The following is a 15,478-nucleotide window of genomic DNA, read 5'->3' as shown; positions in this document are numbered from 1 at the left end:
AGTGACACATCTGCACTCAAGCTGCTGGGAATGGTGGGTGGGCAGAACACTCCTCCTAAGGGTCTCCCAAGTGCCAGATCCTCATGGATTCAGACATGGCAAGAGAGGAGCTCTTAAGTCACTTGGTTTGGGGCTGAAAGTGGAGATTGATTCATTTCACTGACTTTCCTTGTTGCAGGGAGCCAGTTTACTCTTGCTGTGAGATGATGCAATGAGTGACCCTCAGAGTGAGGGAACACATGACAGGAGAGTTTGAGCTGGAGCTGTCTGGAGGCAAAGAGTTCAAGTCCACAAAATGGAAGCTAAAAATCTGGACATTCTCTCTTAACACCTGCAGGAAAATGGGACTTTTACATAGGAGCCTCCTCTCGCCACACAAGTGGCATCACTGTCTATCATCCGCCATGTGCATGCAACATGCAGGACAAGTGAGATCCATCCCATTTGCAAATCCTGGTTTGAAGACTTTGACAGGCCTGAACCATTGCTCAATTGCCAGCTCCTGAGATTGGAAAATGTGGTATTTTAATATTATTTTTCTTACAGCTATAGTGGTACTTAAAACACAGTGGAGCCATCTATCCCCTCTTCTGTGCCACTGAAAACTGCAGGGAGGGAGAGTTAGGATTTGAAGCTACCCAGGACCATAGAGACCATGCTCTCTACAACCCATTAAGAGCAAACCTCTAATTCAAGACCTCCCATTGTTACTCCAGCCCTAGCGAGATACCCTGTAGGGGGATAGAATATAAGAAAATAAGATAGTGTAGAAAGTAATCTTACCCTTAAGGAGCTGCAGCTGGGCCAATTATCAAAGATTGGGAACAGGCCTGACTTTAACAGGCCACAGGTGTAACCAATGAGAAGAAGAGTGCTATAAAAGAGTGGGGTTGGCTGGTTAAGAGAGGATTTGCGGTCAGTTGGTGGCTTTGTGAAAAAGAAAGAGTCAGTGCTTGGAGGAGCAGCAGCCCACAAGAACCACTAAGAAGGCGTGACACTTTTGTGATAAGGAGACAACAGTATGGAACCCCTGCAATAAGATGACACCAATACCCCAATACACATGCAAGGAAAGCTTGGTTTCTGTACTGAGCCATGCTGCCTATTCAGGCTGCGCACACTGCAGGGCAGAGACCTTTTCTTTTGCCTAGCTTAGGAGCAGCTGGGACTTTAGTCTTGCTGTACTCTGTGTTCCTCAGTGGGGCAAGGACCACCAGCTGCTGAAGCAGCCAATGCACAGGGCACAGAAAAGTCCTCAGTTGATCAAACCAGGTCATCCTGTCCTGGGGCATGTGGCCAAAGAGCAATCTCTGCCTCACAAATTTTGTTTGACAACCATTTCTGCAGGATGGGGGAGGACAGCAGTGCCTTCTAAAGTTGTGGCAGTATCCATGTCACAGTGGTGCCTAAAATCCTGCATCTGGACATTTCAGTTATACAGACAGGTTAGACATTGCTCAGTGACATAGCTATTCACTTCTGAAGTTTTCTATGGGCTTTCTGCTGCTTGAAATGTCCCTCCACATCTTCCCTCCAAAGAAGTACCATGGAGCTGTCTTATATTGATTGTGCTTATGAATTCCCTACTGGTACTTCTAGGTATGTTTCATTTTCTCTAAACCAGTTTCCTGTGTGAGTACTGAAGTTAGTGCTCAAGAAAATCTCACCAAACTAACTTTGGCTCTTTCTACAATAATGCATATGTCAAATTTTATTCTTAAGACCTCTGAGGTGCTTTTTCATCTAGTAATGATGCTTGCTATTTTCACGTTTAATAATTTCTGTGGTAGTAGTGTCCATTACAAAGCAGTACTGCTGCAGCCATGACAGTCTAAAGACACTTCAGGGAAAGAGTCTTTTGTGAGAACAACCAGTGTAAATGGCAAAACCAGATGAGCTTTTAGGTACAAAAACTAACCTTACTTTTAAGAGCCCCTTCCTCTATCATGTTTGTTTCAGATCTCATTACTTTTCCTGAGAACAATATTAGATCAATAACAATTGCTTTCCTGGAAATAATTTTCTAATGCCCAGAATCTGGTCATCATCATGCAATTATAAAATACAGCTGAGGAAATCAAGGCACAGAAATGCAGGTGATTTGCCTGTGTGGGTGGTTGAGTTAGTCATATAACTCAGCAGCACTTGCCTCTGTGTGCTGCATTTTAACTGTTGAAGGAGCAGCATTTCCTTTCCCCAGGATTCATCCTGGCTCAGATAAGTCCTTCTCAAAAAAGCTTCTGAGTTGTGCTATCAGAATATTTGGGGCATATCCCAAACTTTCTATAAATTAGCATGGTGTGCCCTGATCCAATCCAGCTGTGGAACTGTGATTTGTTGTGAGTCCCAAAGGTACAGAAAAATTGCAGGGAAGGGGTGGTGGTGGAGGGGGTGTTGTGTTTTCCTCCAGGGAACAAGCTGTGCAAATGTGCTGTATTTAGCACAAGGAAAGGAGCTCTTCAGGAAGTTTAGCTGGGTGGGGAGTCAATCCCTTCTTATGTTTCTAGTTTGAAGGTAAATGTGGGCAAAAATATATTTTGATGTCTGTGAATTTTTCTGTGCTGCTAGTGGGGTATAGCAGGTCTGAGCTATATCTGTGCTCCTGCTGCCAACAGTCCTCAGGAAATCTCTCGTAGAAGTGATTGCTCCAGCTGGCTGGAATAAGCCTTCAGGTGCCATCACTCCCATCACTGTCCTTTAAACTGATGGGTAACTCTGGTTAGAAATATGGAAGGGGATCAGCTGTCCAGTGCTGCTCTCTCCTGTGGTAGGAACCTCCCATGCAGTCCTAGGGCATTGCATGCTGCTGTCTGCCTCTGCAGTGCTGCAAACTCATGCTCAAATGAAGAGGGCTGTCTGTTCTCATGAGTTTATAGTCATCCCAGCTTAACTCACTGCAAAAACATGCTACAACAGTAACTTCAGAAGACCCTCTGCAGCCCAGCTCCCACATTGCTATTCAAGAACTTGGGGGCATGGGGAGAAGCTAATTTAACTGTAGGCCTTTAACTCAAGTACCTCAGTTAAGATTCTCATCCCCCAGACTGCCCTAAAGTCGTGGATTTCTGCTTTTGCCCCTTCCTGCAGAAACAGATTTTCTCCCTTGGTGTGCTCAGAGCTTTAGGAGGTTGTTTCAAGAAGATTCCCAAGTACCCCTGTGTAGAGCCACTTCCATCTCCACCAGGCACTGAAAAGGTTTCCAGACTCCTGCTGCCCAGCTTGGCATATGCCATGCCACACTTGGCTGGTGGCTCCTGAAATGGCAAATGCTTCTCAGATGTGAGCAGAACACAGAGGGTGAAGCTGCTGCCCCTTGGCAGGGTGCTAGGCTGTCCTACAACAGCTGCTTTTCATGCAGGTAGGGACAGAAAGGCTGAACTGAAAAGCCAAGGTCCATATGGATGCATGCTCTTGCTATTATAGCTGCCCTGTTCCACCTGAGTGCTGTGACACACCAGCCTCTGAAACTGGAATTAGCTCATCCAATCCCAAGGAGAGCCTGGTCCCTAATATTTTAGATTATAGCAGATGTTGCACATAATGTAATAACTCTCACAAAGGGAGGCAGAGATGCAGAATGAGACCTACCAGATAACTAATAAAAGGCCTCATGAAGAACAAAAAAAGCTGCTAGTGATTGCAGAGATATGTTGCCCCCAGGAAATTAAAAACAGGAATGTCCTGGCATATGCAATAAAGCATCTCCTTTGTGTCCATGTAAAAGTGCTGAAACCTCTGGTCTATTAAGTAATTGAAAAGATACTTGTAAGTTCTCCCTATACACTTCAGCTGCTTGAAAGTGGTAGCGAAGAAAATGAAATAGATCAGCCTGGCTGCTGTGCAACTTTATTTACCAGAGAAGCCAACTTCAGGGTAAACACACGCGTCAATGCACGCACCTGTGCGGGGCTGCCAGGCAGCTGCCGCTCGGTGAAGGGAAGAGGCGCTAGGCTAGAGCTGTAACGGGAATGTAGAATGGGAGCAGTGTGCGCTCCACATCTTCCATGAGCGTGTATCTGTCCAACGTCAGCCGGAGATTTGGGACCCGCAGGGTGCCGGTGTGGGTCGGAGCCCGGCGCCTGTTTGTAGGCGGGGCCCATCCTGTCTACGCAGACCCCATCGGGGGAAAAATATACAATATACCCATATTGACACGATTTCTCTGTCCCGCTTCCCCGAGTTTGCCGTTCGCCGCCCTCGGCGGCGGGGGGAGCGCACCTGCGCGGCGGGCGGCCCGGGGCTGTGCGCAGGCGGGGGCGGGCAGCGCTCCCCGCCCGGCCCCGCCGCCGCATGCACCGCCCGGCCATAAAGCGCCGGGGAGCCCGGCCGCGCTCGGCAGCGCCCGCCGCTCCCGCCGGGCCCCCCGGGCCCCTCCAGCCACGCCGCTGCCCCGGGGGGCGGCAGCGCTGCCGCGATGCCGGGCTGGAGGAAGAGCCTCGCCCTGTGCCTGCAGCGGATGCAAGAGGACGGTGAGAGCGGCGGGGGGAAAGGAGAGCTGGAGGTGCTCGGAATTACCCTCCGCCTCCCCTTTTCCTTTGGGTTGGTGGTGGTGATGGGTGTCCCTCTGGGAGGCGGACGATCCTCTGCTGGCATGGAGCTCCGCGGATGAAAGGACTGGAGGGGGGATGCTCTTCGTGCTGATAAACTTTGCCGCAGCCAATCTTCCCTTCCATCCCCGGGCTCGCTTGGTTTCTGCTTTTGTTTATTTTTCTTGTTCAAGCGGTGGGGGCAAACCTGAGCGCGAGGTGGATGCGCGATCCTTTCTGGCTATTTAGAGGGGCTTGTAGTACCTGAGCCCCAACTTTCTAAAGGTGCTGGTGATGCTGTTTTCAGCTGGTAATTTTCTTCAGCGCTAACTCCACCTGGGGAATAAAGGGTTTGTAAATTGCACAGAGAACGTGTCACGGTAATCTGATTCCTATTGTGCCGCTTACTGTTGCTCACAGTGACTGTGAATTTTTTTGTTTACGTGTTCAAGAGTGTGATGTTAAATAAATGCTGGACCTGCGGCTCATAAAAGCAGTGAGAAGACATCCACAAGGTGGCACAGCGTAAGGGAGGTTTAAATGTTGCACTCCGACTCCTGCCTTTGTAGATGAACAGAGATGAGAGTGGTGGGGAAAGTTTATGTCTCTGAAATCAAGTGCGTTTCTCCTGTACTCTCATGGGACTCAGGTGCAGGAGTTGATCCGGGATAGGCAGAAACAAGCAGGAATGCGTGTTTTAGAAAACTGCTGCTTTTGTGCAAAGTCGCTAATGGCAGGCTTTTCCTTGGACCCCTTCCCAGACTACCTCTCTAGACCGTTCTAATCTGTAAACAGACTTAACAAATATGTGAAGTGGCACTGTTGCAGCATTTAATGTGAGTAATGTAAGAATTGTGGAATTCTCTGAACCTGCTGGTTAATAAGCACAGAGAGAAATTGTGCTGTTAGATCCCCTGCAAGGTGTTAGGACAGAGTCATTAAGCTGCTGTGCCTTTCTGATGCTGATTCCTGGCTCCCACTGCTTTGGGAGAGCACCATCTATTTCTGCTCCTGGTTTGCTCTAGTACCATGGCTTTCCCTTGGAGCCTCTATCCACCCGAGATAGAGCTGTTAAAAATCTTGTCCTGTAGAAGAGTGAATCAATCCCCAGCTCAACACACCGAGACCTGTTGGCATGAGTTCAGCCCTGTTATGGTGCAGTGCTTTGTAACGCTGCCTTGCTGCAGCTGGCACGGATGCTTTTGCACCATTGGATCAGGGTGGCTTTGGGAGCCTTATTAAACATTCACAGCAGGGACCTCTTTGATCTACAGCTGCGCTGGGTTACTTTATCTGTGACTTCATATGTGTGTGTACTGGTTCTTGTGCCTGGCTCTCTGTAATGCCTTTCCTTCTCATCCCCCTTCCCTCTGATTTCAGTCCCAGCACTGCAGTGAGTCTGTGGCTGGCCTGCGTCCCTTTGAGTACATTGCATTTATTTCCGTGGGTGGTTCACAGAGTAGTCAGTCTTAGGAAGGTGCCATTTAATCACAGAATGGCTTATCTGGATGGATAAATCTTGCAGGCTTGAGCTGATATGCTGTGTAGAGAAAGATTAGCTGAGCTTGGAGGGAACTTCTTTCCCTTTTCTACAAGGCATGCAGTTTGATGGTTGTGTTATATCATATACCTCTGCAGGGGCAGCAGAGGAAGTATTTGGTAATGTTTTTGTAGCACTGCAGTGTTAACAGGTATGTAAGAGAGGGTTTTGCATCATGACGTGTCCCTGTCTGTGACAGGAGGATTGGAACTAGATGATCTTTAAGGTTCCTTCCAACCCAAACCATTCTATGATAACACTGCAAGAAACATCTGCACTGTTCAGATTTTGATTTTGCAAACCAGCCTCCAGCCAGGACATGAAGAAATATTAACTTCTGTTTTTCTTTATTCAGAGCGAGTTATGTCTGCCTTGTTGGCATCTCTATGCCTGTGTGGTTGTGATCGGTTTGGGGTTTTTTGATGTCTAAGCTGGGGAGCTTTTCCCCTGGGCATGTGTACTCTGGCCCATCAATTTGTTCACTTCCTCTGAGGACCATAGTACTTAAGCTTCCAAAGGAAATGTCCTGGTGTTCAGCAGGAGCACAATTGTAATTAGAAGAGTGGTATATTTTGGTTACTGAATATTAAAGTGATGAGCACCTCTTGCAATTTGCAGCCATTCAGAGATGATGAATTGGAAACTTCATTAATCACAGTTGGTAGAAAAGGTCAGCCATGGTAAGTCATATAGGAAAATGCACAGTATACACAAACTGTGCTGAAGTATGATTGCCATTTCGAACACCATGCACAGCGAGTCTCTTCATGCATGTTTTGCCTTAAAATTTCTGTCTCCTGGAAGATGGAAGTGACTTCTGGCCAGTAGGCAGAATGCTTCATTATATAATGTGTTGGTTTTCCCCACCACAAAGAGATTTGTAGATGGGATGTTCTACTGCTTATTGTGTTTCATGCAAGGAAAAAAAAAATTGATGTCAATGACTTAGAAATATTTGGTGGAAAATGTGTTTGCTCCAGCCTGCATTGATAACAGACCTGTTACTCCAAAATCATGAGGTTCATCAGCTCCTGCCTTACTGTGGGGTTGTCTCAGGCCTGAAAGAAGAGGTTAAAGCATATGGTCTGGCTTTCTGTCCCTCACTGTGTGTGCAGAGCTTTGTGGCCAGATCTTCTGCTGATTTCTCTTCCTGATAACTCATCCTCTTTTGAGGCAGTGATAAGAGGTAGTCGGCCAAGCCAGACCCTTTTCCATCCCAGTTTCCACCCCTCCTGTTGCTGTCCTTTTTGTGAGGACTGAAGGATTTGAATTGCATTCTTGCTGCTCCAAGGTTTTCAGTAGCAGAAGCAGCAAAAGCTAATTTCTGCGTTGGTAGCAAGAATGTATGTGGGCAGGTGGGAAAGTCTCTGTTTTTGGCACATCTGAGTAGATATGGAAACTGTGTGTCTAGAAAGGATAAACTGTATCTGCAGACTGAGAAGTGGAGATACTTTTATCCAAACTGGTGAAAAGCAGTGTTAGCTAGACGGATAAGTCTTGTGTAAGATGGGCCACGATTGTGGGCAGACACCCTTTGCTTAACCTGAGATTTTTTTTTTGCTGTTAGGGGGAGGGAATACAGAGTTTCAGTGTAAATTTAGGTTGTTGATACAATTGCCCTTCCTCTCCCAGATGGTTTATCTTGAGTAAAAGCTGAAAATTTTACTCTCACCTTTAAAACCCCAATATGATGACTTATAAAAAGAAAAAAAATCCAAACCGAGCCTTATGAAAGACTGAGGTAATGAGATTATAAAATGTGAAGTGAGTTATCTAACCCTTGCTTGAATCATGAGGCAGGTGGCAAGGAGGGGAAGGGGAAAGAGACAAGTCACACCTGCTCCAAAAAGTGACAATATAGCAGGGTTATGTTGCTGCTATTTGCTGCCTTCCCTTGTATACAGCTCCATGCTCGTTACCTTGGAAACAGCTGTAGGAGCATATAGGGGCATTTTGCTGCTGTGCAGCCGTGGGCAGAGGTGTCCTGTGGTGCATGGAAAAGAGAATCTTTCATGGTGCAGGTTGAGGGCAACAAAGTAAAAACCCATTGGAAGATCTCCCTTTCTTGGCTGCCCTGTCTTGCTGCAGGTACAGTTTGGCAGGAGTGGGATCCTGGGGAAAATTTAGCAGGGGGGTGGATTTTCATGGTTTTGGCAGAGCTATTTAAATTTTTATAATAGGAAGGTAAAAATATCTCAACAGTCTGTTTTGAGGAGGCTTATAACAGCTGGGCTGTGGACATCAGGTTTTTATTCAGATCCTCAGAACAATGTACTGGGATGTTTTGCTCAATAGCTCTGAAACTATGTCCATGACTAGAAATGGGATTCTTCTTTACTTATTCACATGCATCAGGGTGAAACATTCCACTAAGATGGAAATTTCTGGGTTTGCATGATTAGCAGAAAATTAGATCTTTCAACGGGTTCCATGTTTTTTGTGATATGCATGTGATGTGTAGAATAACTAAAATAGAATAACTGCTAAAAATAATGTGAATTGTCTTTTGTTCACTTACCCATAAACATTTTGATCTTGCAAATGGTATGGTGTGCATAACTTTAAATCAGTTGAACTATTCTACTGTTTAAAATATAGTGTTTTTTCTTGTGCTTACCACATCAGAAATAATTGAGTCATTTGGAAAGGTTTTTTTGTTGTTATCAGGTTGTCTTAGGACTGTCTTTCAATGCCAGGTTGAGTCTATTCCATTTTAATATGTTGCTTTATAGAGTCCTTTTGGCCAAACCTACAATGACATGATCTATTATACTGGCACTTAATGATCAGTAAAGAAATTTGGCTGTGTAGCTGTCACTTAAGTAGTATGCAGTTGAAATGGTACAGCTGAAGGGCTGTTACATCTGTCCACTGTATGTGGTGTATTGATGTGTTTCTGCATGTGACAGTTTTGCTTCACAGTGTGTCCAGGCTTTGTCAGAGATGAGGACTTGCTCACATGGAGCTCAGGAATTTATGGGCTGCTGTTTGTTGGTAATACTCATTATACAGGCCACTGCTTTGAAACAAAATGTAAAAATAGAGGTTCTGACCCTCCAATGAAGTGTGGTGGGGAATTAGGATTGCATGAAGGCTGTGATGGTAGTGCTTAAGGGATAATGCTCACTTATCAACATGATGGAACAGCTGAGCAAATCCTGCTGGACTTTGATGGGGTCTTTTTTCACTCATTAATATGCTGATGGGGATTTGGCACCCATTGAGTGAGTAATAACTCAGTGCACCCGAGCACTGTGCTCACTGCTCCCCTCCTTGCTGCTGTCACACTGCTCTGACTTTGGGCTTCTGCTTTTGATCCTGCACTTCAGCAGTCTGAAAATGTAACTCTGATTGAGAAGTCCTGCCGAACCCGACAGGGATGAAGCCACAAAGGTTTTATAGAATGACTCCAAAGCCTCATTGAGATTTGATTAAGGACAGAGATTAATCATTATTTTGCTTTTTGAAGTGATCTGCCAGATTTTACAACCTGAATGTGCTCCCATATCTGCAGGCTTTGGCCCTATGAAACTGAATGGACACTGTGGGTTCTGCTCTCTTGTTTATGTTATACTCTGTGGGGATTCTTGTGAAGAAGTTTTATTAGCAATATTGAGTGATGATGCTCAGTGCTGACAAAAGCATCAGCTGCAGTGGTTTGGCATGCTTTTCCTTTAGAGCTGCCAAGGTTGGAAAGTGTGGGGGGAAACCTTTCAGGATGCTGAAGACCTTGATGGAAACCATGAATTGTGGTAGCCAGGAAAATTTCAGAGTGAGAAGAATTGCCGGATCTGTCTGGAATCAGGCCATGCTTGATGTTCTCCAAACCTGTTGGTGTTTCTATGGACTCATGCCAAGTGTAGTGGAAAAACACATGGGAAATTCCCAAGAAATGAATGTGGTCTTTGAAACTGTTCCAGAGCTGCGACTGCAGCGCCTGACCCAGAGATCCTCTGATGCTCTGGGTTGCACTGAGAGGAAGATTGCTCAGGTTAAATAAGGGTGTGTGAGCAGTCTGAGGTGAATGATTTTCTGTGCCTTTTTTTCATTTTGTTTGTTTCTTCTAAGTAGACACAAGTGGCAGAGCTGCTTAGTGGTAGGCAAAAGAAGGCTGTCCACCAGGGCATGAGCTCTGTGCCTGGTCTCTTTCTATGGTTAAGACTGTGTAGGCCTTCCTACAAGTGTCCCATTTTACTGACTGTTTTGTTAATTATTAGACTTCATTATAACAGAATAAAAGTATATATTTTGAAAATGAAGTGAATTTAGAAGTATAAATATAGTAGAATAATTACAGGGGTAGTGCTCTATTGAAATTGCCTCTTTGTAGACAAGCCCCAAGACAGTGAACCAGGCATTTCTGGAGCTCTGCATAACGTAAATGGAGCACATTTATTTTAAAAGTCAGACCTAACCCTTGACATTCAGAACAGTGATCTGTGTGCTGAAGGCTTAGATTTTCTAGGGAAAAATGGAAAAATCTCTTTTCTAGAGCAAGGGAAAAACTTTTTTCTCATGATGGTCTCTTGAAAGGACATGTGTCATGTTCCAGTGAATGTTGATGATGATCCCACGTGTATGGGAACTGCTCTTGCATTCGTGTCTTGTGCCAAAGGCAGTCATACCATCTAAATATCTGTTTGTGTTCCTGAAAGGAGCATAGCTACTGTGCATTGACACTGGTGTAACTGGGAGTGGAACATGGGCAACATTTGATTGAGAAAATAAATCCCATGCTGATGGTCTCTGTTGGAAATGGGAGCATCTCTTCTGCAGTGCTTGGTCTGGGTGAACCACATAGTGGAATGGAACATTCCCTCTTGGAAGGGTCTGCGTTTTGACCAGTTATTTTTGGTCTTGTTCTGTGCTCTGTCTGTTGAGAGAAAAATGTAATGAAACTTCTCATTTAAAATCTGAATAGAATTTTTCTTGTCTGCTTGTTTTGTCAAAAGAATGAGTTACCTTTTTATTTTCTCCAATTTTGCTCCTCCTCTTTGTCTTTGGAAAATAAAGGAATTCAAATAAGTTTGTAAAATTTATTTGTTTTAGCAATTATGGTGATTTCCCTGTTACTGACTCTCCCCCTCATTAATGTTAGATGAACTCGGCATCTAGTAATTACTGGCTTTCACTTTTCAGCCAAAACTATTTTCTGGCTTCAGCAAAATTTGCTGATTTCACTGAGAGTGTTGGGAGAGCTGCTTTCCACTGGGAAATTAGTTCAAACCTTTTCCTTTGACAGCTTCAGGTATGTGGCATCAGGACCACTCTGCATTTAAGGAGAAGGGTTATTATGGTATTTGAGCTCCAGGAAATGCAGTGCATTAGGATGGGGTTAGATCCATGTCTTATCTGCATTAAGTGGAGGTGTCAGTGACCCTGCCAGCTAAGCTGCTGTGTCTTGATGAGTAGAAACCTCTTGCTGAGGCCACAAAATAAATTCAATGCTACATTCTTCAAGTTGTCTATAAAGTAACACAATTTTTTGCTTGATGTCTTCTTTTCCACAGTGAACAAAGCACTAGAGAGCTTTTGTTTTAGCAATTATATTAACATTGGCTGCTGCTTTGTTGCCAGTCAGAGGCTTTTCAAGGTATTTATTTGGATTACAGGTGTTGCCTTTTCTTGTACACGTGATACTGTTAGTCATCCTGGTGACATTTCATTCATTTTTACAAAGAAATAAAGGTTCCAGCTCACATTTGAGTATTGCCTCATACAGCCCAAGAGGGGAGCTGCTACTTACATAGAGCCTGAGGGATCTCACTTGAGTCCCATGGGATGGAGCTGAGATTAGGCCCTGTTTTTTTTTTTTTTTTACTTCTCTCTTTAATTTATTAAAAAAATTCAAATTTCTTCTCTGTTTTCAAGGCAAAGTTGAGCTGAATGTACAGAGCCTGTGCACAGAAGACTCCAGTCTTATCTTTGGTCCCATTTTGATGAGAGCTGTAACCACAGGAGCAGGGTGTAGACTGTAGGGTTGGGGGTGGAGGGCTTGTCCTCATTTGCATCCCCTTGCAGCAGAGGCCTTGAAGATTTAGCAACAAATGAGATGCAAAGAAACAAGGAGAAAAATAAGATAATAAGGCAAACTGTCAGGCAGTGTGACAGTTTTGCAGAAATTAGTGATGCTAAGTTGCTCTCTTCTTACTTGGTACCAATGTGCTTTTCTGGTGCAGTTTCTCTATGTGTGTTCAGGAAATGATGATTCAAGGAGTGTGGCCTTCCTCATTAAAACTATCTTGCCCAGATGCATACCTTCTGATTATTGGAAGCCAGGGGAAATTCCCTGGGGTTGTCAGAATGGGATGAATTTAGTGAAGAGCTGGGAGGAAATGTTAGTATTCATAGCAGCTTGTCTCAGGGCTATGTGTTAATCCTGAGCACAGGGCACAGTTGGGAATGAATATTTTGTTTCTAGATTAAATGTTCTTTTGTTTTCTTTCATCTAGAAATAGGAGGCAGTCAATCTCAATACTGTACATGCAGTCATGTCTGTCAAAACACTCTCACAAACTTCCCCTTTGAGGTTAGAGGGCAGGTAGGTCTGTGTGAGGTGGGGTGGTGCTGTCTCAGTCTTCTTCCTCTTGGGAGCATCATCTTTTCAGCCTTCCTCCATCTCTGTTCTCCCCTTAAAGTTGTGGAGGTTCCTTCTCAGCTGGAAGGTGGCTGCAGGTAAAATTCTTGGGCCCTGTCCCCACAGATAGCTGAGCCTGGTGTGCTACCTCCAGATTGTTTCAAACAAAAGCAAAGTTCAGGCATGCTGCAAATCCCATGATATTAGATATTGATGCTGTGAGCATGCTCCAACTCGCTGGCCATGCTTTGCTTCTCCAGAATCTTTCACAGACTTTGTGTCCTTTGCATCCTACCCAAACACCTTGTGCAGTAGCAGCTGGCTGCATGAAATAGCTGCCTTGCTCCCCACAGATCAGGCTGCAGCCCAGTGGTAACTGCAGCAATTCCAGTGTGGCTGGCACTTACTGATGAGTTGGTTGGTATTGGGGATTGAGCCACAGGCCTTTTGGTCCTGTGCTCCTGCCTGAGCACAGGGCTTGCAGCAAAATAATTTTATCATTTAGTTTATCAGAGTGATGGGGTATTTTTCTCATTTGAGATTAGTGGGACTGAGGGGTTCTGTGCCACTCTGAAAACCTCTGCATGCCCCAATCTTTGTGTCTGCAGAACATGGGTAATGACTACATGTTAAAAGGTTTTGATGCTCAGATCAAAACAAATATGGAAGTGCAGTTATTAAGTGTAGCTTCATGGCTGTCTTCCTCTACTTAGTATCTTCATATTCATAATGATACCAATTGTGCCAAATATTTGAACGAAAATGAGGTAGAAAACATCTTTCTGGCACAGGGTTGCAAATCTACTGCAGCATAGAGCTGGACAGAACAAGAAGTTCTGTTTATGTGGATAAAAATTTCCCTGTACAGTAATGAACTGTGCTGTGAGTTTACCAGCTATCTAATCTAGTTTCCATCCGTTACACCAAGTGATAATCCTCTAGCAAATTAGGTGCTGTTAGCAGCATTTCTGTCAGCCTGGCTCTGGCTGCACATCTAGGCAACCTGCCTTTGAGGAATTTCAAAATTTGCTCTAGTCAGTCATGCTGCTTCCTCAGCCTCTGGAGACTGCATTTCACATGTAACAGAAAGCTGAACTGTCTTACTTTTGTAATTGTATTTATTCTTCTTTTCCTCCACCCACCACCTGCCAAGGCTATTTGGCCATGTCTAGAGAAGGCTCCTGGGTTGTTTTCTTGGAATATCCATTGTAATTGGCTTTCTGGTGTATCCTGTCCTACTTTAATATAATTCCTTCACTGTTACAGTGCTTATACAGGGACTTGTTAGTAAGTGGGTGAGGGGATCAGAAAGCAAAATGTGTGCAGACCAGGCTGAGATGCTGATTTCTCCAGGGCTTGCTGGCTGTAGGGCGTGCTTGCCTGGGGATGAGCTGTACAGCCCCATGTGCCTTTGGCTCCCAGAGCCAGGCTTGCTCTCTGGTGAGCCCTGTGCTGCTGTAGCAGCTGGCCCTGCCCTGCTCCTTGGGGCTGCCCCTGCCAAGGGTCACTACTGCCTGGGGAGGTTCAGTGACAGGCAATACTGCAGTGAATGCCATCCAGTTTCTGTCTCTGAATAATTAACAGAGGGAGTGTGGCTTTTGGCCAGGGAACGCCATCCTCTGCCACCCATCTGCTTCCCTGCTGTTGCTTGGAGCAGCTGCTTGTCTCCAGGGGCTTCTGGGCAGGCCGGGGGGGCAGATTCCTGCCTACCCTTCATTGTCTTGCCACTGACACACTTAGTGAGCTTTAAGTCCTTGGGGTGCTGTTTTTCTGTGCTTCTCTTTTGTGCAAATTCACACCATGGTTTTTAATTGCAAGCTGCAAAGGTAAGTCTTGGTTTCAATGCTGTGGTGGAGGGCACAGAGGTGGGAGTGAGGGACAGGGACTGGAGGAGTGCACAGTGAGGAAGGGGCATGTTTCACTGTTATCTCCCTCTGCAGATGTGAGCTGCTCATAGAAATCCAGCTCCAGCACAGCTGGCTGTGGGCTGGAGGTGCTGCTCAGCAGCATGCAGGGAGAGCAGCACTGAATTGCTCTGCAGGCAGATCTCCCATGCTCAGGTGTGATGGACCTGCTGGTAAAGCCCTCATGGAGAAGGGGGAGGCCTGCTCAGCCCCGTGTAAAGCAAAACCACTGACAGAGCAGCCCTTGCACTGGAGGAGCAGGTGATGATGGCAGCCTCTGCAGTTTCAAAACAGCTGAGGGATTCCCTGTGTATATGACCATGTGCAAGTTTTTTAATGTGACTCTACCTCTAGAGTGAATTGGCTCTAGAGGCTTTTCACAGCCCCTCAGTATGGTAGGATAATGTAATATTTTATTAGCTGTAGCCCTACAGTGGGATACTCCAGCATTTGACCTGTTGAACTTGAACACCAAGTAAGTGATGGCCAGGAAGACACCCCTAAAGGTGTGACAGCTTTTCAAACTCATGTCTGGGCACTGTAGTCCACTGCAAACTCTTCCCCATCTACAGCTTTTCTCATTCAGTTTCCTGCTGAAGCCCAGCAGATTTCCTGTGATGAGTCACTGTTCTGAGCCCATGTGACAGTCGGTGTGTGACTCCCATCTACCTGTCACCTCCTCAGCCTGCCACTAACCAGCTGGGTGGGTTAGCCACTGGCAACCATTTTAACTCATTTTGACACCATGAGTTAGTTAGTCAGGCTCACAAGTCAGAGTTGAAATAGACCTTAACAGACAACACTCAGACTTTGATTTGTGCTGTGAGAGTATTGCTGATGGTGTTTTGGGGAGCATTTTGTGAGTAAAGGAGTAGAGGTCCATGAAGAATTTTTTAAAAAAATGTATTTCCCTCTTTTTTTATTCATAAAA

General features: G+C 45.3%; 1 protein-coding gene across 3 annotated transcripts in view; it reads left to right on the top strand.

The window, feature by feature from the left end:
* The first annotated feature begins 4,364 nt into the window (after nucleotides 1–4,364).
* GRIP2 (glutamate receptor interacting protein 2) overlaps nucleotides 4,365–15,478 on the top strand; it is a 249,001-nt gene continuing 237,887 nt past the window's right edge. For all 3 annotated transcript variants that reach the window (XR_004981034.1, XM_036390864.1, XM_036390866.1), the window contains exon 1: nucleotides 4,365–4,469. Coding sequence is in view for 2 of the 3 variants with exons in the window: in XM_036390864.1 (XP_036246757.1) it covers nucleotides 4,415–4,469 (55 nt within the window). In the remaining variant the exon portion in view is untranslated. The remainder of the gene's footprint in view (nucleotides 4,470–15,478) is intronic.

The sequence above is a fragment of the Molothrus ater genome, chromosome 11 (assembly GCF_012460135.2).
Source record: "Molothrus ater isolate BHLD 08-10-18 breed brown headed cowbird chromosome 11, BPBGC_Mater_1.1, whole genome shotgun sequence".
Lineage (NCBI taxonomy): Eukaryota > Metazoa > Chordata > Aves > Passeriformes > Icteridae > Molothrus > Molothrus ater.
This window is presented reverse-complemented; position numbering and strand designations above follow the sequence as displayed.